Source organism: Carassius auratus, chromosome 25 (assembly GCF_003368295.1).
Source record: "Carassius auratus strain Wakin chromosome 25, ASM336829v1, whole genome shotgun sequence".
NCBI classification, from domain to species: Eukaryota; Metazoa; Chordata; class Actinopteri; order Cypriniformes; family Cyprinidae; genus Carassius; species Carassius auratus.
The window spans coordinates 5,754,690-5,775,521 of NC_039267.1; the positions used below are offsets into that span (position 1 = coordinate 5,754,690).

The 20,832-nt window shown below is 36.2% G+C and overlaps 3 protein-coding genes across 5 annotated transcripts; all 3 read left to right on the forward strand.

Moving 5' to 3' along the window:
- The first annotated feature begins 329 nt into the window (after positions 1–329).
- cpa4 (carboxypeptidase A4) lies at positions 330–2,968 on the forward strand. Its single transcript, XM_026202243.1, has 11 exons — positions 330–449; positions 546–627; positions 717–851; positions 1,029–1,127; positions 1,226–1,327; positions 1,401–1,502; positions 1,579–1,689; positions 2,076–2,166; positions 2,238–2,437; positions 2,572–2,656; positions 2,739–2,968. Exons 1-11 carry the CDS (start codon positions 385–387, stop codon positions 2,924–2,926), a joined length of 1,260 nt encoding a protein of 419 aa, XP_026058028.1. The 5' UTR covers positions 330–384; the 3' UTR covers positions 2,927–2,968.
- Positions 2,969–3,381: 413 nt separating this feature from the next.
- LOC113043101 (structural maintenance of chromosomes protein 1B-like) lies at positions 3,382–18,214 on the forward strand. Its single transcript, XM_026202253.1, is given in 26 exon segments — positions 3,382–3,576; positions 4,076–4,264; positions 4,350–4,462; positions 4,555–4,758; positions 4,834–5,072; positions 5,332–5,590; positions 7,183–7,323; positions 7,467–7,549; positions 7,765–7,972; positions 11,175–11,360; positions 11,493–11,678; positions 11,780–11,926; positions 12,172–12,309; positions 12,404–12,520; positions 12,765–12,871; positions 12,994–13,135; positions 13,297–13,442; positions 13,541–13,707; positions 13,812–13,897; positions 13,982–14,138; positions 15,117–15,271; positions 15,363–15,514; positions 15,630–15,646; positions 15,649–15,698; positions 15,782–15,892; positions 17,832–18,214. Coding segments are annotated over 26 exon segments (3,705 nt in total). The 5' UTR covers positions 3,382–3,467; the 3' UTR covers positions 17,928–18,214.
- Positions 18,152–19,712, forward strand: LOC113043100 (uncharacterized). 3 transcript variants are annotated; one of them, XM_026202251.1, is made up of 4 exons: positions 18,152–18,471; positions 18,997–19,143; positions 19,216–19,324; positions 19,445–19,712. In XM_026202251.1, exons 1-4 carry the CDS (start codon positions 18,157–18,159, stop codon positions 19,498–19,500), a joined length of 627 nt encoding a protein of 208 aa, XP_026058036.1. In that variant the 5' UTR covers positions 18,152–18,156; the 3' UTR covers positions 19,501–19,712. The 3 variants fall into 3 exon arrangements, with proteins under 3 accessions (XP_026058036.1, XP_026058035.1, XP_026058037.1); XM_026202250.1 differs by having other exon boundaries at positions 19,216–19,712; XM_026202252.1 differs by having other exon boundaries at positions 18,997–19,065; positions 19,216–19,712.
- The last annotated feature ends 1,120 nt before the right edge of the window (positions 19,713–20,832 follow it).

Here is a 20,832-nt window from a genome sequence, read left to right on the forward strand (position 1 = left end):
TGAAGGAAATGTAAATTCATATCCGTACAGTAGAGGACGCAGCTCAGACAAATTGAATGAAGAATATGACGCAGGAGATCAAGAAGTACAACACTATTCAGTAATAACAAAAATGTAAACTTTTTAGTATGGTTGAATTGGATAATAGAATGTCAGTATTAAAGACATTGGTTAATAAAATGGGGTTTCACACCTATTTTAGAAGCCCTGAGAAATTTGAAGCAATGTTCACCTGGAAAAGTTACACACTTGTTGTTGCATAATAATCATTCAACCTGCATCAGCACTGATATTACTGAGAACTCAACATATGCCTCTGAGTATATAAAAGCAGCTCTTCCTGAAAGAGACCTACAGTAGAGATCATTCCCAGAACAGGAGAACATGAGACTCTATCTAGCAGTCTTTGCGCTCTTGGCAGCAGTTCACTGCGAGGAGCTCTTTAATGGGTAAGTTCAGATACTTATTTTTCTTAATTCAATTACCATATGTTAGCCTTCCTTCTTGTTCATAATGTATAATTGTCTTATTTTCTTTCTTAATAGAGACCAAGTTCTCAGAATCCATGCCGAATCTGAAAGCCACATTCATGCTTTGAAGGAGCTGGAAGAGGACGTGGAATCTGGGGTATGACTGTTTTATATCCGCTGACATATTTCAGTTTTCACTTGAACACTGACAGTTTTTATTGCTCATATATATGTATGATCCTCTAGCTGGATTTCTGGACTCATGGGTTCTCAACTGAACGGCCTGTTGACATCCGTGTGCCTCAGTCCAGACTGTATGCTGTCAAGGACTTCCTCAAGAAAAACAACATCCCTTTCACTGTCATGATCAACGATGTGCAGGTGAGTAAAACACAGATCAAAAACATGAACTGAAATGATCAGCCTGTGCAAAATGTATCAATCAAATCAATATCACTGGTAATTACAAAGCTATTTCGAATTTTCATTTTGTCCCAGAATATAAGCTGTGAATAACGCAAATAAAACTGTAGCCTACAATGTTTTTCTGTGTCTCAGGATCTTTTGGACAAGGAGAAAGCAGAGATGGTTGGTAATGCAAAGATGGAGCGCAACACCAAGAGTTTCAACTTTGCTGCTTATCATGACCTGGAGACTGTACGAACATGGACTAGAATTTTTTTTTGCATTATATAAAAAAAGATGACAAGCTTTTCTAAACATCAACAAATGTCATAATATTTTATTCACTTCAGCTATATAGTTTTATGGACACCCTTGTTGCAAGTCACCCTAACCTGATCTCTAAAGTGAACATTGGCAACTCCTATGAGAACCGTCCCATGTATGCCCTGAAGGTAAGTTCTGATACAGTTCAGATTATGTGATTGTGAACACGGGTTTTGTTTAATCTACTTAAACTGATTCCAGTTCAGCACAGGTGGTGTGAGTAGACCAGCGATCTGGGTTGATGCTGGAATCCACTCCAGGGAGTGGGTTACTCAGGCTTCTGCTGCATGGATTGCCAACAAGGTAAGATTAATTAAAAAATGTGATAAAAAAAATATATATTTTTCAATTTGTGGAATAATGGTCTTTTCTGCTTTAGATTGCATCAGACTATGGGGTTGATCCCTCCGTGACCTCTGTCCTTGGTCAAATGGATATCTACTTGATGATTGTGACAAACCCTGATGGATATGTTTTTACTCACACAAATGTAGGTGACCTGCTGGTGAACTAACTTGTTGGTAGCGTTTTGTTTTAGTAAATATCCAGGCTCCTGAGCAATCACACCCACATAAATTTAAATAAATAATACTAAATAATACCAAAATAAATTTACTATTAATGACCATAAAAAAAGTAAGTTATGAAATACATTTTATTTTAAATGTTTTTCTAAGATAAACATTAAATTAATCTTAATCTTAATAAGGATTAAATAATTTTGTAAGAAGTGGTACCAAAAAATAAACCAAATTCTGAGATCTTGACATGCACATTTTTAAGACCTTTCATACATTAATTATTGTTCCAAAAATCACTCAATGTAACATTCAAAAACATGCAGCGAACATGCATTAAAATGTTCTCTACATTCAGAACCGTATGTGGCGTAAAACTCGCTCCGTGAACTCTGGCTCCTCCTGCCGTGGTGCTGATCCCAACAGGAACTGGGATGCTGGTTTTGGTGGTATGTAGATATCATCATTGTCTTGTTGCAATAGTACACAATATACAGTAACTGTAGACATGTTCTGCCAGGTCCCGGAGCCAGCAAGGACCCCTGTTCCGAGTCCTACCATGGGCCCTTTGCCAACTCAGAGGTTGAAGTGAAAAACGTTGTTGACTTCATCACGGGCCATGGCAATTTCAAATCCTTCATCTCCATGCACTCTTACTCCCAACTCTTAATGTATCCCTATGGTTACACATGCACAGACGTTCCTGATAAGTCTGAGCTTGTAAGTCAAGTCATATCCATTTACATTTTTTATAATCTGGTCTGTTTTATATCATCGCATTTTCAGATGTGTTAATTATTTATTTTTTGTATTTTCTTGTTAATATTTTGTGTTGTTGTTTTCATTTATTGTAGCATTCTGTGGGTACAGCTGCGATCGAAGAACTCACCTCCCTCTATAACACCAGATACCAAGTTGGAAGCATCTGTAAAATTATCTGTAAGTAGACTGCATGCTCTGTTTGAGTGCCAATGGCTTTTGACTGTTTTCTGATTGTGATACTGGCCTGTTATATTTACAGACCAAGCAAGTGGTGGAAGCATCGATTGGACCTACAATATTGGCATCAAATATTCCTTTGCCTTTGAATTGCGTGATACAGGCTTCTACGGTTTCCTGCTGCCTGCCAACCAGATCATCCCCACTGCAGAGGAGACCTGGCTCGGTCTCAAATACATTATGCAATATGTTCGTAATCACCCTTATTGAGAGAAATGTATTGAAGGTTCAATAAAGGTCTCTTGACACCGGTTTCTGGAATAGTTATTTTGAATAAAAACATGAAAACATTTGGTGAAAAAATATGACCCTTTCACAATTATTTTATTACTATTTTGCCTCACAGTGTAGTTTTAAAAATACATCGATTTATTTTATTGTATGTTTTAAATCAAAAACGTATTTTATGATTATTTTAGAATACATTGTTTTATATCAAGATAGTCTGGGGCAAGATACAAATGTCAGAATGTGCATTTACATGTACATTTATAAATTATTTTATTATAAAACTTTAAATTGTAATCTGAATTAATCCTAGATGTATATTTAAGATATTTTTATTTTTGGAAGAATTAAGTTCTTCTAAAAAATTTTTTTTCTTTGAGGCGATTTTCGAATCAGCAGATTCGGCAGTATGACCATAGATTAGACTGTATAGAGTATGACGCAGTTTTCCCGCCGTGACCTTTTCTCCTGTCAGCAGCTTTCATTGAGTAAAGCCGTTATCTGGCTCATCCACAAATGAAACATGGGTTTCTTAAAACAATTAGACGTCGAAAATTTTAAGTCCTGGCGAGGAAAACAAACTATCGGCCCTTTTAAAAGGTTTAATTGCATAATTGGCACTAATGGATCAGGTAAGTTGGTAATTAAGCTAATTTGCGTGGCTAATCTTATAAAACCGTTCGCTACTGTATATCGTTAGCACAGAATTAATCAACTTATTAGTAAATGTGCTAATAACCTACATTATGTAGATGGTTAACGTGCTACATAAATTTACGCATTTGAAGAAAAATGTTCTTGAGTGGGAAAGATTGCAATGAAATAATTTTTTAAAAATATTAATGGCGCCAAAACGTCGTGTTGCGCACTAAAGCCGTTTATAAGAAATATAAGGAATATAAGATGCAGCATATATATATATATATATATATATATATATATATATATATAGTTTTGTATTTTATACTGGGCAAGTAAAATAAATCAAGAAAACCATATAGATACCTTATTATCTTCTCATACCATCAGTGTACCACGTTACCACTACTGTTTATTAAGTGTAATAGCAGCAAAAATCTTTAGGAGGCATCCTCAGTATTGATTCAAATTATTGATTCTTGTTATTTCAAGGCAAATCTAATGTCATGGATGCTCTTGGATTTGTGATGGGAGAGAGAGCAGTAAATCTTCGTGTCAGACACACAAGAGATCTCATCCATGGTGCCCACATCGGCAAACCCTCGTCCACCTTCGCCAGCGTGAGCATGATATACTGTGGAGACAATGATGAAGAAATTATCTTCACCAGGCGCATTTCAGGTGAGTGTGATTGAGCTCAAGCTAAAACATATGATGAATCATATTTAATTGTTTTTGTGGTTATGATTTTTTTGTTTTTTAATAGGGGAATCTTCTGAGTATCGTGTGAATGGTAGACAGGTCACTTTGGCAAAGTACACTGGAGAGCTGGAGAAGATTGGCATCGTGGTGAAAGCAAAGAATTGTCTGGTGTATCAGGTGCTTCAGTGGTCAAGAAATGCTGTAGCATTTATTTATTGGTGTTTATGGTAATTTATAATGTTAATATTTATTCTTACACTGATCACCAGGGTGCTGTTGAGTCAATTGCCATGATGAATTCTAAAGAACGAACAAAGATGTTTGAACGAATCAGCAGCTCTGGAGAGCTGAGCGCTGAGTATGATGCCAAGCTGGTGGCCCTGCAGAAAGCCAAAGAGGACACCCAGTTCCACTTTAACAGGAAGAAAGCAGCTACAGCTGAGAAGAAACAAGTCTTCAAAGATAAAACTGAGGTACTAAACTAAAGGCCTGTCAGATGTCAATATGTTTACATCCTCTTGACAATGTATTTGTTTCGATCTTGTCAGGCGGAAAAATATCAGGCGCTGGTGGATGAACTCAGAGAAAACAAACTCCAGCTGAACCTCTTTCAGCTTTTCCACAATGAGAAAAAGATAGACGCACAGTCAGAATCACTGCGGGTCGTGCAGGATGCTGCAGCACAGCAGAAGAACAGCCTGGACGTCTATGAACAATCTGTGAAGGCTCAGAAGAAAGAACATGGGCGCGTGAATCGAGAACTTCAGCAGTTGGAGAAGGAGATCAGGTTTGAGTTACCAGCAATGCATTTTGACTGGTAGTGTCTTTAAAGTTTTTTTAAATAATACATAATTTAGATCATTTTTTTTTTAAATGTAGCCTATACATTTACATTTTTATATATATAAAAAAAAAAAATTATGTATATTAACACACAAATAAGATTTTCAAAAAACAAGTTTTTTCATTGTGTTTTCCAATAAATCTCAATCAAACTGAACCAAAATGTATATATAATTAGTCTCACTGTATAATGTTTCTCCCAGATCTCAGGAGCAGATTCTCAATCAGCAGAGGCCTCAGTACATCAAAGCTAAAGTGAACACCTCCCATCACGAGCAAAAAGTGGAAGAGGCCTGCATATCGCTTCAGAAGAACCAAAGTCAGAAAGCCAAAAAGGAGCAGGAGCTGCAGGAGTTAAGGAGCGAGCTGGCTGAGCTGGAGATGACCTGGAAGACCTCCGAGAGACTGATGGAGGAAGAGGCGGCTCAACGAGGAGATGGAGTGCAGCTAGAGGAGAGCCAGGTTAAAATTAGGGATGCACCGATGTATCTGCTGCCAATAATTATATGCCAATTTTTTATTATTTTATAGCCATTGGCATATTGGAAAGAGCATGAAAAGGGCCAATACTGATGGTTTATTAATTGACTGCATGGAGACAATGAGTTGCATGTCTGTTGCGTAATCCAACGTTTTTCTCTGGGCAAAATAATTATAACCAAAATAAAATCTGTACAGAATTAAGTTTGTCAGCACGGAATGCAAATGTGATGCTGATGATGCATCCAAAGCACTCGGCTGTAAATTCATCATAGGTAAGTTGCAATGGCTGTGCCCAGCGTTAGTTTATCTAAGGATATGTCACAAACCGCCAAGTATTAGGACTACATTTAAATGAAAATGAATGGCAGGTTATATGCAGGTTTTTGTGTGTGTGTATGAATCCAGTGTAAAACACAGATACACAAGGTAACATCACGCCCCTGCAGTGTTTCTGTGAACAGAGAAAACGGATTAAAACTATATGCTACATAAAAAGGAATATATAGGCCTATACAAAAAATATTTCACTTAAATCATTTACAGATTAACAAATCGAAAGGAAAAAACATTGTGATGAGTTTCAGGGTATTGTAACGCGCTCTGAAGTTCACTGAAAGGAAATCTAGATGGCAGAAAGCGGTTTTCTTTATTTTACAAAAGCAATATAGTTTTTAATCACATCAGCGACTCACACGCACATATAACATATTTTGCTAACTTAACATTACAGCCTGTTTATTATAAAAATAAAATACAGTTAAAGATGCACAGTTACACTGCTCAATTTATATATAGTCCATAGTACAGTCTCTGTCATTCAGCGTGACCAGTGCCTATATGTGCAGAAGGATGTTTTACGTTGATCATGTGAGTGAGGAACAAAGCCTATAGTTCACATGATAAACAATACTTTAGCATCCAGATACTTCGCGAATATGGAAACATTTGGATTTGTGCAGAATGAGAGGTACATTATTTACTACATATCTGAATGATGATAATAATAACTTAATTATTTTAATTAATAATACTAATAAAATATTATTGTTAATATCATAGGCAAAAAAAAAGTAAAAAAAAAAAAAAAAAAAAACTTAATTGGTGTTTTTCTACTTAAAACACGTTTTGGAACGTAATAATACAAAGGAACGCACGCAGGAACGGATCATTTTTTTATTTATTTTATTTTTTTAACCTCTGCTTTATGCAATTGACCAATATCTGTATCGACCAAAAAAAAAATTGTCGGTGCATCCCTAGTTAAAATTTATGTTTTGTGAACAGAATCTCTATGAAAACAACATAATTGCACTGGAAAATAATAATCACTGAAAGAGTGGCGTGGGGCTGAATTTTATATGTTGAGGTTGTATTGAATGGTAAAAAGTAACATGAATGTTTTTTGTTTATTTTCTCACTGACATAGCATTGATTGAATCAGCAGATGAGAAATGTTTTAATAGCAGAAACTGTTTTCATTTGAAATTTTAGGGTCATAATTAAGGCCGATTTATGAATAGGTTGACTCAAACATTTAGATATTTTATATACATGTTACACTCTTGATGCAGATGGAGCGGTACAAGGAACTCAAAGAGCTGGCCAGGAAGAAGGGAGCCGTTCTTAACCAAAGTGCAGAGAAGCTGCACTGGGAGGTAAAAGCCGACTGCGAGAAGCTTCAGTTTGACCTGAGGAGGAAAAGTGAGATACAGGTAGGCTTCAGTCTTTATGCCACATCATGAAGATATGTAAAACATAGACTACACACAAAAATGGCACACACACACACACACACAAAAAGACAATGGGCTTAGCTGTGGATAATTAATTTTAGGATATAAATGATTGTTTGCAGGCAAATATTAAACACTCTCAGACTCGTTTGGAAGATTTCAGCAGAAGGGCAGAGAAGCTGGAGGACTTTGTCAACACTACTAGGTTTGACTACCTCATGTACCTCTGCATGAATAAGAGTCAAAACAAAAAGTTGTGACATTTTATGAGCTTGTATGAGCATCATATGTATGAGCTTGTAACAACTGTTTTATTTTTTTTATTGACAATATCGCAATAACTAAATTTTTTTTATTTTTCATTTTCTTTTCTTTATTTTCATGATTCAGTAGTCACATTATGTTTTGTATTTTTTGAAGGAAAGGTGTTGAGGAGCAGCAGCAGCAGGAGGAGCAGTTGACAGAGGAGCTGGCGAGGGGCCGGGTGAGAATGGAGGAGGTGAATGAGGAGCTTGCCCAGGTGCTGACCAAGCTGCAAAACGCTCGTCTAGACAGCCAAGAGAACCGACGACAGCAGAGACGCGATGAGGTCCTGGAAAGCCTCAGGAGACTTTATCCTGATACAGTGGTACTTGAACAATCAACTTACACAGACCCCTAATTCAATTGAGCAGATTAAATCTGTTATGTGACATTTATAATGTGACACAATTTCCATTTCTAGACCTGCCAACATGTATGAATTTTGCATAGTGGCTACATATAGGGCCCTATGAAATCCATAATTTTTTTTCCCAAATTCCATTTTATTTTTTAACCAAGTTCCGTTTTTTACATTTGAATTTTTTCCATTTTAAGTTTTCTCAACTTTTTTTTTTTTTTTTTTTTTTTATGGTTAAATTAAATTTTATAAATAAAAAAGCATGTCTAATTAATTAAAATCAGGAAACATATACATTTTCAAATGTTGTGTTTTAAAAATATTCTAGGTATCAAATGAAGGCATAAAACATTAATTTTAATTTCTTTTAATTACTGAAAATTAAGCAAACATAATTTTTTGGTAATTTACTATAAAAGTTAAAACATGGAAGTAGGGTTGTGGCGATTGACGATTGTATGGTGTATCGACGATATTCAGAGATATCGACATAAGCAGATTTCTCTGTCGATAATAAAAACGATATTAGGCTCATTCTCCTATTAATGTATTAGATTATAATAATAATAACTATTATTTTTATTAGGCTGCTTATTATAATTCGGCTATCAAACTGCCCCAGCTATTTCACTTCATCACCGCATTTCACACACACACGCACGTGCGAGCGCAGGAGGATTAGAGCCTGTAGACGTTGAAGTGGTCCACTTTGACTCGGATAACTCAGGTGTCCCTGACATTTAATGGCTGCTACACAGCATCGCGCTCTTCTCAAACATGAGAGATTAACTCTTTCTTGGCGTTACAAATTAATTAAAGACAAAATAATAACAAGGCGGCAGAGCGAACTTCTCATCCATAGTGGTTCTCACGTAGAAGATGTAGAAGGACTATGTGAGAATCACTATGGATGAAAGTTCGCTCTGCCGCCTTATTATTTTCATGCACACCGCACTATAATGTGATGCATCCAAAATACATAGTTTTGGCCGTTACAAAGTCTTCATCCACAAACAGACGTACATCGTCTGCAGACAAAAGGTATTTCATTGCACTTTAACAAGTTATCTGAACGGCCTATATATGTGCAATATTTTAAACGAGCCCTCATTAACTGAGTTTAATGCCACAGTTATGTTAGAATGCATCTCTTGTTTTTGTGGCGGTGCGTCTGTCTCGTCATAAAGCGTGCGGTCCAGAGCGCTGTATGACTGATGCATCAGTTCAATTCAACTTACTCCGAACAAATGAACTTACGTGTTTTAAATACTTTATATTTAATGTGTTCATTTATGCCCAATATTAGTGTTAAACTGCTGGACTTTAAATGAAATCTACTATTGATTTTCACCGTTTACGGACTTTACAGAACATTTAGACTGATAACTTCCAGCAGGACTTATTGTCACAGGACTCGTGATATGACAGTTGCGTCCGACTATATATGAACTAGTTGTTTTAAATACAGTATTTTTATATTTAAAGTTAGTTTATCAGGATGTTTGAAAGTATATTTTTTCGATTATTGGTGATTCCATAGGCGCTCTCTCGTGCACCTGCGCGGTTTAAAACACCAAACAGTTATGCTATGACAGGAACAAAGAGTCTCTCTCTTGCTCCACCCAGGCACGATAATATTGAGTATCCTCGATCTCACGGGCTGACGATATGACGATTTGAAAAATAACCATATCGCCCAACACTACATGGAAGAAATGTTTTGTGATTATTCCTTAAAAATAATGTTTGTTTCTTTGTAGCAGTAGTAGGCTATGTACATTCTGCTGAACAATAGTAATACATATCTGGCAAGTACTGTTTTTATTTCGGACTATAAGTTGCACCTGAGTATAAGTCGCATCAGTCCAAAAATACGTCATGAGGAAAAAAACATATATAAGTCGCACTGGACTATAAGTCACATTTATTTACAATCAAGAACCAAGAGAAAACATTACCGTCTCCAGCCGTGAGAGGGCGATCTATGTCTTCAGTGTAGGCTACAGGAGCACTGAGCAGCATAGAGCGCCCTTAGTACATGAGGCAGCAGCAGTGCACAAATAACTTGGGGCTGCCCGAGATTCTGCATGAGATTTGCATGAGAGTCTGTTTGAATGTGGCACTGTTTTCACTCGGGAAACAGTGTGTAAAAAGCATTTCACATGACCAGGATGAGCAGGGCACAAACGCTGGGTTAATTGTATTACTACAAGATTTAAACATTTCCAAATAACAAAATTTACAAAATGTAGTATTCTTTCCTTGCCATACCATCACTGTATAAAGGAAAAAACAAGCCAAAGTCCAAATATCGTTACAAGGTAGGGCTGAACATTTCTTAAACCATAGCAAAAGTAAATTTCTGACTGGAAGAAATTTGTCATCTCGGTTTTTAGTGTTTGTTTAAAATGAGACCCATCTGTTTATTATTTTAACCTATTTCACAAATTTTAAAGTTTTCAAGATTTAGATAGTTTTGCTTTGGTTCTTTTGCTTTGCTAAAAAAAAGTGTTGGGTTGTGCTCTGCTCTGCCCTACACACAAAGGAGCATGAATGCATTCTCTTCACTTAACCCCGCGATTCACTGGAGTGAGTGTGTTTTGAATTATGGACATGTTTCATATTTTAACATCTATGAGCAAAGAAATTAAAACTAAATTATAAGTAGTGAAATTTTACAGTTGTACTATAAAATAATGGTTATTTTTCAATTAAGATTAAATTTATTATGGCCCGAGCACCGGTGGTGCAAGAACCCTATTGGAATTGCTCAGATTGTTCTCCAAAATTATTTGTATTTTTGAGGGCCTAAACATGCTCAGGGAAGTTAAATTAAGTTAGAACTTTAAATTTTAAATTAAAGTGTAAAAGAAACCTGTAGTTAAAAAAACTGTGGTGTTTATTGAACTGTGGGCTAACTGTATTGTTGCCTGTCTACTGTTTACTCTAAAATACTGTATATCAACAGGAATATCACAAACTGAGTGCAGACCCTGAGTATTAACCTATGAAAAATATTTAACATTAAATTTAAATATGTAAACAAAACTCATCTTGCTGACCTAAGTCTTTAAACACTAGTGCACCTCAGCTTCAGATATTGTAGTTTTATGCATCTTTTGGCATTGGATCAAAAAATATCTGCTGCTGGTTTCTTGACTGTTTTCAGTATGGCCGACTAGTGGATTTGTGCCAGCCCATCCACAAGAAATACCAGGTCGCTGTCACCAAGGTGTTTGGCAAGAATATGAACGCTATTGTTGTCACATCTGCCAAAGTGGCTCATGACTGCATCCGATTTCTAAAAGAAGAAAGAGCCGAACCAGAGACATTCCTTCCTATTGACTATATAGATGTAAGTGATCAGTGAAAGCCCTTCAAAATGAGTAATTATGCTTTTATTTTTATTAGCATTTGAATAAAAAATTTCAACATCTTTTATATGATTCCATTACTAAAGTGGGTTCTTTCCCAATATGCGCATCAGGTGCGGCCTCTAAATGAGCGTCTGAGGGAAGTGCAGGGAGCCAAGTTGGTGGTGGATGTAGTTCAGTGTGCTCAAAGTGCCCCTCTGCTTAAGAGAGTGATCCAATATGTGTGTGGGAACTCGTTGGTGTGTGAAACGCTGAAAGATGCCCGTCGCATTGCCTTTGATGGCCCTGAGCGCCTTCAGGTGAGTGCGTGCGACCAGATCACCAACATTTTAGGCCAATCGTATTGACTGTCATTGATCCTAAACATCTATGGCATGTTACATGTGTAAAATTTCTTTAGACGGTGGCTCTTGATGGCACCTTGTTTCGCAAGTCTGGAGTGATTTCAGGAGGCTCCTTAGACCTGCGCAGTAAAGCTCGACGCTGGGAGGAAAAGGATATGAACAAGCTGAAGGAAGAGAAGGATCAACTGTCATCTGAGTTGCGTGTAAGTGTCTTAGCTTACTAATAGAAATGTGTGACAGCAGATATTCAGGGAAAAACGAAAAATATTTCTCATTGCATTACCGAACAATGTTTAATATGCAGCTGTATGGAGCAATATTTTGGACCAGTGAGATTTCATTGTGTGCGGGGGTACCTTGAATAAAAATTCTCATTAGTATGGAATAGATTTATAACTTCTGGTTTATTGTGACATAATGTATGCTAATGTTGTTGATTTATGTGCAGGCCCTGATGAAGCTGAAGCGTAAGGAAGTGGATCTAAAACAGATCAGGGCTCAGTCTCAGGGAAACCAGACTCGCCTCAAATACTCCAACTCAGAACTGGACTCCATCAGCAAGAAGAGCATCCCAGCTTGCCAGGCTGCAAGTCACACACTCTATACTTAATTTCATGACTTTTAAACCGCTCTGATACGCTTGTGTAAGCTGTGTGTGTGTGTGTGTGTGTGAACTACAGGAGATTTCCAAACTCAGAAGTGAGCTCTCCAACCTTGAGGCCCAGATTGAGATACAGACTGAGAGTGTAGAACTAAAGGATAATGAGATGAAGGCCGTCAGAAACAAAATTAATCAGGTCATTTCATTTAAGTGTAACATCATCTCTTGCAGTGTTGTTCTGTGTTCACGGAAACCTGGAAATATCAATGAGTTTTATAATAGTTTTCGAGCGCTGGAAAAATCTTTCAGTGAATGACCAGTATAGGCTTTTCAGTGATTCATGCCAGTAATGATAGCAAGGTGGCACAGATGTATAAAATTTGTCGATCTTAAGTGATTCTTTCCTTCATACATGGTTCTGTTGATTTCTTTCATCTTAGTTGGAGGATGTTGTGTTTGCGGACTTCTGCACAGAGATTGGTGTGGTTAATATCCGTGAGTATGAGCAGGATTATCTCCGAATGCAGCAGGAGCTCGAGAAGAAGCGGTAAGACCTGCATAAATGGAGCCTGGCCATATTACAGCTGTGGCCATGTGTGCGTTTATACAATATAGCATGAAATGGTAATGCAAACTAATTCTTACTTATTAAATCTCCTGATTGTACAGCCTGCAGTTTGAGTCCCAGCATACACGTCTAAGTACCCAGATAGAGTATGAACAGGCTCAGCTGGAGAAACTTGTCAAACAGATGAAGAAGATAGAAGAGACCATAAGAAAAGAGGAGAACGTTGTTATCAGCTTGAAAGAGGCAAGCTCATTTATTTCACTATTTTCAGAGAAACTACAGGAAATTATGGGAATTGTGTTATGTTGGACTGGATATATATAATGATTCTGGCATATTTGGTTTTTGTTGTTGTACTTTTTAGTATTTGAAGGACTAATGTCTGTTTCCCACATCTCCACCAGGTGGAAGACAGACTTTTGATAGCTGTGGAGGAGACGCAATCAAATCTCATCGAGCTGAACAACCAGCTGTCAGAAAAGACAACTGTAGTTAAAAATGCCAAGACAGAGCTTGACAAGACTCTTAAAGGCCTCCAGGAGAAATCCAAGTGGGCATGATAATGGTTGATCTGCAAAACAATGCTTCGACCATTGTTGATTTGATTTATTTTCTGAATCTATTTTTATTGCTTGTGTTTGTCCGAAGGGTGCTAATGAAGCTTCAGAAAGAAACTATTTGCACTGAGGCTGCTCTGGAACAGCTGCGACTGAGCAAACACAACCTGCTGCTGGGCTGTAAGATAGACGGCCTCCCGTTGACACTGATCTCTGGAGCAATAGATGACATCAGTGACATACAGGTGCAAACAGAGGGTCAAATCGGTTTGAATAAAGGCAGCACAGATTATTCCCTATTATTATTTTATTATTCTGCTGTTAAGTGTACTCAAACTTTATTGCAGCTGGACTCAGAGTAGAGTCTCAGAGCATCAGTACTCTGGACATTTATGAACGAGAGGCGCAGATGGTGTTTGATTATTCAACACTGGACAGTGGCCTTAAGGTGAAAACATGACACTAAAACTGGCACTCAGAGCAGTCATTCTTTTGTGGGAGAGTTGTTTTGGATTTTATTATGTGTATGTAGACCCTCACTGAAGAGAGTGAAGTGGAAGCTGAGTTGGAGAAGCTCAAAGAGGGCGTTTCCTCTTTGGAGTCTATGATCATGATGTCCAGAGCTCCCAACCTGAAAGCTCTAGAGAAGATCAGAGAGGTGAAGGACAGCTTTCGAGAAGTCATGGATGGTAAGGGACGAATATATTAATATTTTTATATGAGGGTGTGGACTACTACAACTAAAATTGAAGACCTACAGTTTTGCTCAACTGTCCTAATAATGCAGATGAAAGAGAGTGGGAAGTTAATAGGAATGCACGATAAATCAAAATGACACTGTGCATTACCCTAAAAATAATTGCACACCTCAGAACGTTCTTCAGCCAATCATATTCAAGCATTCAATGGCCCTGTAGTATAATATAAAGTCTATAATAATGCAATGCTAATCATCATAGCCTTTATCACTGCTCAGAATACTATGAAATATGTTGCATGCCTTATTCTGTTTAAGAAGCCACATCTCACAGAAACTAACTAATGTAATGAAGTGAGTTAGGAGTAAAAACATGTTGCTAAATGTGGTATTTTCACATGCTTTCAGATGGAGCAGCATTTACTACACCGAGCCATAGTTCACTGAGAAGCTACGCAAACATCTGTCATTATCACAGAACGATATCTTTGATTCCATTATTGTGCGATTATGAACCCGATTTTGTGAAGCTTGTTCATGAACTATGGCTTGGTGTAGTAAATGCTGCTCCATCTGAAAGCACGTGATGAAGATTTATTAATAATCACAGAACTGGCTTTATTGACAACCTCTTGCATATATCTAAAATTTGACCTAAAACTAAACATTTTCTCAGTTGCATTGTTGTATTTATTTGACCTTTTGTAGTGTAGAACAGACTGGTTTCATTTTTCAAGTAGTTTACTATTACAAAAATTAAATGGTAATTGCATTCCACTCCCATTTAGCGTTTCATAATAATAATACATTGGAAGGAAGTAGGAAGAATTTGGTTAAGTGTTAACAATTGTTAACTTTAATAACTGATTTCAGCTTAAGTTTGTTGTTGTAACATCCATCATTGACATAAAAACATAATCATGTTTGTGTACTTTTACCCCTTTATAATCATAAACCCTCTATAAATCAGCATTTGAGACCAGCACACACACCACTAAGAAATGCAGTCAGGAGTTTGAGCAAGTGAAGTCCAAACGCTTCCATCTCTTCAGTCAGTGCTTTGAACACGTGTCTGTGGTCATTGACCAGATCTACAAGAAACTCTGCAGGAACACCAGCGCTCAGGTCCATACTCGACTCTTACTTGTTCATTCAGTTACTTGTTCATTCATTTTATTGTTGTATCACACTTTGCTTGTATGCACATGTTCTTTAGGCTATTCTTAGTGCTGAGAATCCAAATGAGCCCTACCTGGATGGCATCAACTATAACTGTGTGGCTCCTGGGAAACGTTTCATGGCCATGGACAACCTGTCAGGTGGAGAGAAGGCCATCGCCGCTCTCGCTTTGGTCTTTGCCATTCACAGGTGAACAGCCACTTAAACCCATTGACAGATTTCTTGTAAAGTAATATCTGACTATAAATAGACATGTATCTACTGTTGGAGAAAACTGTAAAGATCATCTTCGTTTCATTTTTAGCTTTCGCCCTGCCCCGTTTTTGTGCTGGATGAGGTGGATGCTGCCCTGGACAACACGAATATCGGCAAGGTAAGACGAACCTCAGTTTTTAATAAAGTGCTTTTCTGATATTATCTATCTGCCATGATGGAGAGACATCAGTTTCCATGCAGGTTACAGGATTTTTCCGGATGATGTCCAGAGAGAGCTGCCAGATCATTGTGATCTCCCTGAAGGAGGAGTTCTACTCGCGGGCCGATGCTCTTCTTGGAGTCTATTCAATGGTATACACATCCACATATTTTTATTGTATCACATCAATTTCATCACTTGAACTCCATTTAGAAACCCCAAGAAATCTAAGTTTTGAGTCTAGTTGTTCATCTATATAGTAGTAAACCGAATGTACTGTATTTTGACTGTATTTTGACACATTAACATTCCCAGTCAAATCTTACTGTTGTCAGTATATACAATATTTGTGACCCTGGAGCACAAAGCCAGTGTTAAGTAGCACGGGTGTATTTGTAGCAATAGCCAAAACTACACTGTATGGGCCAAAATGATAAATTTTTCTTTTATGCCAAAAATCATTAGAATATTAAGTAAACATCATGTTCCATGAAGATAATTTGTACATTTCCTACTGTAAATATATTAAACCTTTCATTTTTGATAAGTAAAATGCATTTCTAAGAATTTCATTTGGACAACTTTAAAGATGATTTTCTCAATATTTGGATTTTTTTTATTATTTTTGGCACCCTCAGATTCCAGATTTTCAAATAGTTGTATCTCAGCCAAATATTGTCCTACCAAACAATACATCAATGAAAAGCTCATTTATTCAGCTCTCAGGCGATTTATAGGTCTCAGTTTCCAAAAATTTGTGGTCCAGGGTCACATTTGTCAAAGATTTGGACACACCTGCTCATTCTACACAGTTTTCCAGTTTTTGAAATAATATTGAACTATTAAACTATATAATTACTAGGGCTGTCAATTGATTAAAAAAAATTGTCTAATTAATTAAATTATTTGTGATTTAATTGGGAATAATTGCACACTTCATAAAATTAAGCATAGACCATTTATCTGGTTTCAAATGATTATTTTGTCGTCATTTGCTATATCCAGCAAAGTAAACCAAAAGATTAAAGGGTGATTCTCAAATATATGGATTTTCTGCAAGCTTTTTTCAAGATAAATTTAAATGTCTTTCTAAAAAAAGGACACTTAGAAACTCCAAAGGGTTGCCAAAGGAGCCCATATAAGCACAAATGAAAGAAAAATTTGAATTTTTTTAGTATGTGTACAGTGCAACAGCAAAGAGCCTTTTTACATGTTAGAGAAATCAAGTTGCAATATCGTACAGGACCACATGGAGATACTCACATTTCACGGCTGGTTATATGTGCTCTATATAATTGTGTATGTGACGAATATAAATCTTGAATCTTGAAAAATAAAATGTAAAACCTAAACCATCCGCTTGCTGACTGTATATATCTACTGCTGGAGACAGATCTATTCATTATTGTGAATGTGTGTGGAAACAATGTGAATAATTGACAGCCCTAATAATTAACATTCAGTTTGTGTAAGTTTATGACTAAAATGGCTTCAACACAAATCAAAATGGACATTACAGTTCAAAAGTTTGGTTTGGTACGATTTTTTAAATGTTTTTGAGGAAAGTCTTATGCTCGGAAAGTGTGCATTTATTTGATTAAAAAAAAGTACAACAAAAACAGTAATATTGTGAAATATTACAATTTAATATGCATGTTTTCTTTATGTATTTGAAAATATTATTCATTCCTGTGGCAAAGCTGAATTTTCAGCAGCCATTACACATACTTTTTTTTCCAGGTCTCATTAAAAAAAATTGCAAGTCCAAAGGAACATCATTTATTTGAAACATAAATCTTTTGTAACATTATAAATGTCTGTATTTTAGGGACATTTGATGTGCCCTTGCTACATTTTTTTAATTCCTCAAAACATACTTATCCCAAACTTTTGAAAGGTATTGTATGAACTCCATATTGTTCTTAAAAAACAGGGGAATCCAACAAAATATTTAGGTAAAATTGGAAATAATTTATTATAATATTTAAAAATTTATCAAGTTTATTGTAAAAAATTAAAGATGTCATTTTTGTTCATCTTAATGGTCTCATTTGTCATGCACCATTTTTTTCTTTTTGCTTCCTGTTACAGTTTGATGAATGCATGTTTAGCCGTCTGCTCACCCTGGACCTCACACCTTACCCACTCAATGAGGAGAATGCCACAGACAGAGAGAAGGACAAATGATGGGTGGACGGCTGACAATGAAAGATAAATTATTCATTGTTAAAATCATTTAAAACATCTAAAAGTTTGAATGTGGAACTGTTCAGTTTAATTACCTAAAGATCTCCTCATTCTCATTTAACAGGTTTGAGCTGTTTTTACTTTGTTTTTGTATTGACATTTGAATATTTAAGAGGTTGTTCTGTGATGCAACTTGTTATGTTAAAGCAGTTTTATGTGTTATTGTTAAATGCCAGTTTACATTTGTTCAATGTGGAAAGTGATTTTAATACAGTTTTACTGTTTGCATTTGTGTAGGTTTCTGTCATTCTTTATTAGTAGCTGTACACGTCGGTGTCTCTCTGTCACTAGGGTGGGGTTTCAGGCAGCAAAACATCAGCCTCTGTTGTTCTATTCTCTCTTTCTTTGTCCCTGCTTCTCTTCTTGTCTCCTGAAATATAAAGATTTGCTTTCCTTAGCAACTCCAATGTCATCTTACACTGTAGTCATGGTCCCTCTCAGGAAAAGTCCTACCAGTCTGGATGCATTGCGTTTCTTCCTCTGGGTTAGTTTTTTTTTCTTGTTTGGTTATTTGTTACGTATTTTGTTTCTTAATTATACTTTTAGTCAAAGTAATACAAATGTAGTGTAACTGAAGTGACTGTATATGACTGTTTTTAGATGTACTAAACGCATTCACATTGTTTAGAAAAGGTGACAAGCATACATTTCACTCATGTATAGTATGTACCGCAGCTTAAATGGTATAGTAAGTTTGTAATCTAATTTTAAAACTAGAGTAAAATTTGCATGAGTATTTCTTTCAAACCAGCTATTCTCATATTCACAGATGTCAACTATCACAGTTCGTCACGACATTCCTGTCCATCTCTGAGGGGAATATCCAAAGTTCACATCTACTTTACTCACACACTGTGATCTATTTTTATTTTGTTTACTCCACACAACGCAATTTTATTTTTTTTGAGGCAGCTATGCAAACAAACGCTAATATAATCGCTGATTTTTTTGTCTGTTGGTTTGTTTTGTTTTACATTTTAAAATGTAAGCGAATGAGTTTTGTTTGCAGGTGAAGAACCTGAAGCACTTGGAGAGGGAAAGGGATCTTCTTTGGATGGGATTGCAGGCTTTAGAGCAGGTGCGAGAGAAGTTATGTTCCAACCTAGATAATGACATGAAAGTGCAAGACAAATTCAACGATGGGGAGATTAAAAAAGTTAGTTTTTATTTGTATTTTTTATTCTTAAATGTTATACCTACATTGTTTAATGTATTTTTTATGCATCAGGTGTTTCCAGACACCCCCACCCTACTGTTGGCTCAGATTCACAGAGTGAACAGGACCTTGAGGAATCTATTGTGTGACTCCAGGAATCCCACTGTTCCTGCAACAGAAGGTTATTCCTTTGACAATACTGTGCACCAAGTACCTGTAAAAGAATTTAGGTCACTCTTCATTGTCACCTTTACGTGGCAAAACCATTGAATTTTGTGTTGAAAGTGGTTTACCTTGTCAGGTACTGAAGGACACCGGCCCTCTCCTGTCTGTTCAGAAGAAAGTGCTCGGTTTTGATGTTCTGTAATGCATTTTCCTGTATTTTCTGCTTACAGAATGTATCCTGAGTGGATTTAAATATTCATTTGTGCAATAAAATAAACTTCCCAAAACTAATGGTATACTACTAGCAGCAGAATGCTTTAAATGTTTTATTCAAGAATTCAATGCACTTGACTTGACCTTCCATTTCCATTTTGTGACTTTATACATGTAATGAAATGAGAGCATGTGAGAACACTAGTGTGTGTTTTTATATTTATGTATAATAAATATATATATTTGTGTGTGTGTGACTGATTATTTCTACACATACACTGGCTGTCAATAGTTCGGAGTAATTAAGATTATTTTAGGTTAATTGTAGATGTATTTAAATGAAAAATGAATTCATTCACAAGGGTGTACTGAATTATCAAAAATGATAGCAAAGACATAACACTTTGTAAAAACCAAATTCTAATACTGTAAATGCTGTTCTTTTTCTTATTAAACAATTCTGGGAGAAAAAAAAACTGGTTTCCACAAGATGTTAACAGTTTTCATCATTGACAGTAATAAGACCAAATATGTTCACTTGGAGTGTTCCTGTTTGTAATATGTGTGTGTGTGGCCACTTCCCAGAAACCAGTGACCTGCAGATGATTTAAAACAATATCTAGACTGAGCCTGACTTGTCAAATGGGAAGATGGCATTATTAAGGACTCAAGGGGAAATTAGTCATGTATTAGTCAAGAATTACCATAAGCAAAAATCCAAACCCTCACACATGCTTTCCAGATCCAATTTAAGTTGGATTAAGGCTATGAACTGATTTTTTTAACCTGATAACTGTCACCCCGTCCCATATACGGGACGCCTACGTTGACTATACTATATTACAATCTAATCTAATCTAATCTTGACAAACTATATATCGTTGGAAAGGTAAGACTCCCAAATATATATTTTACCAATATTTTTTGTTAAAAATTATGTAGGAAAAGTAATGAATTTGAGAAGATGAATTTATGACAAGAGTGCACCCTCAGAAATCTACATTACAAAAGGAGTTTTGACCTTTGTTTAAAAAAAAGACTTCCTCGTTGCCTTTTTCTCTATCACATTTTAGAAATCATCAGAAGTTATATATCACTTGAAAACATACAATTTCAAAATTCATCCTTCAAACCCCATTTTAAAATCAGACATTGCATTACCGTGTAAATGGTACATCAAAATCATGTTACAAAATGTTTTCAGTCATGAAGTATAAAATTTTGGTTTGTATCATGCACTTTAAAGTCTATCTTCAAAAATGTGAGTGACAGTTAACAGGTTTTAAACACAGGTGAAACCAAGTGGACAGT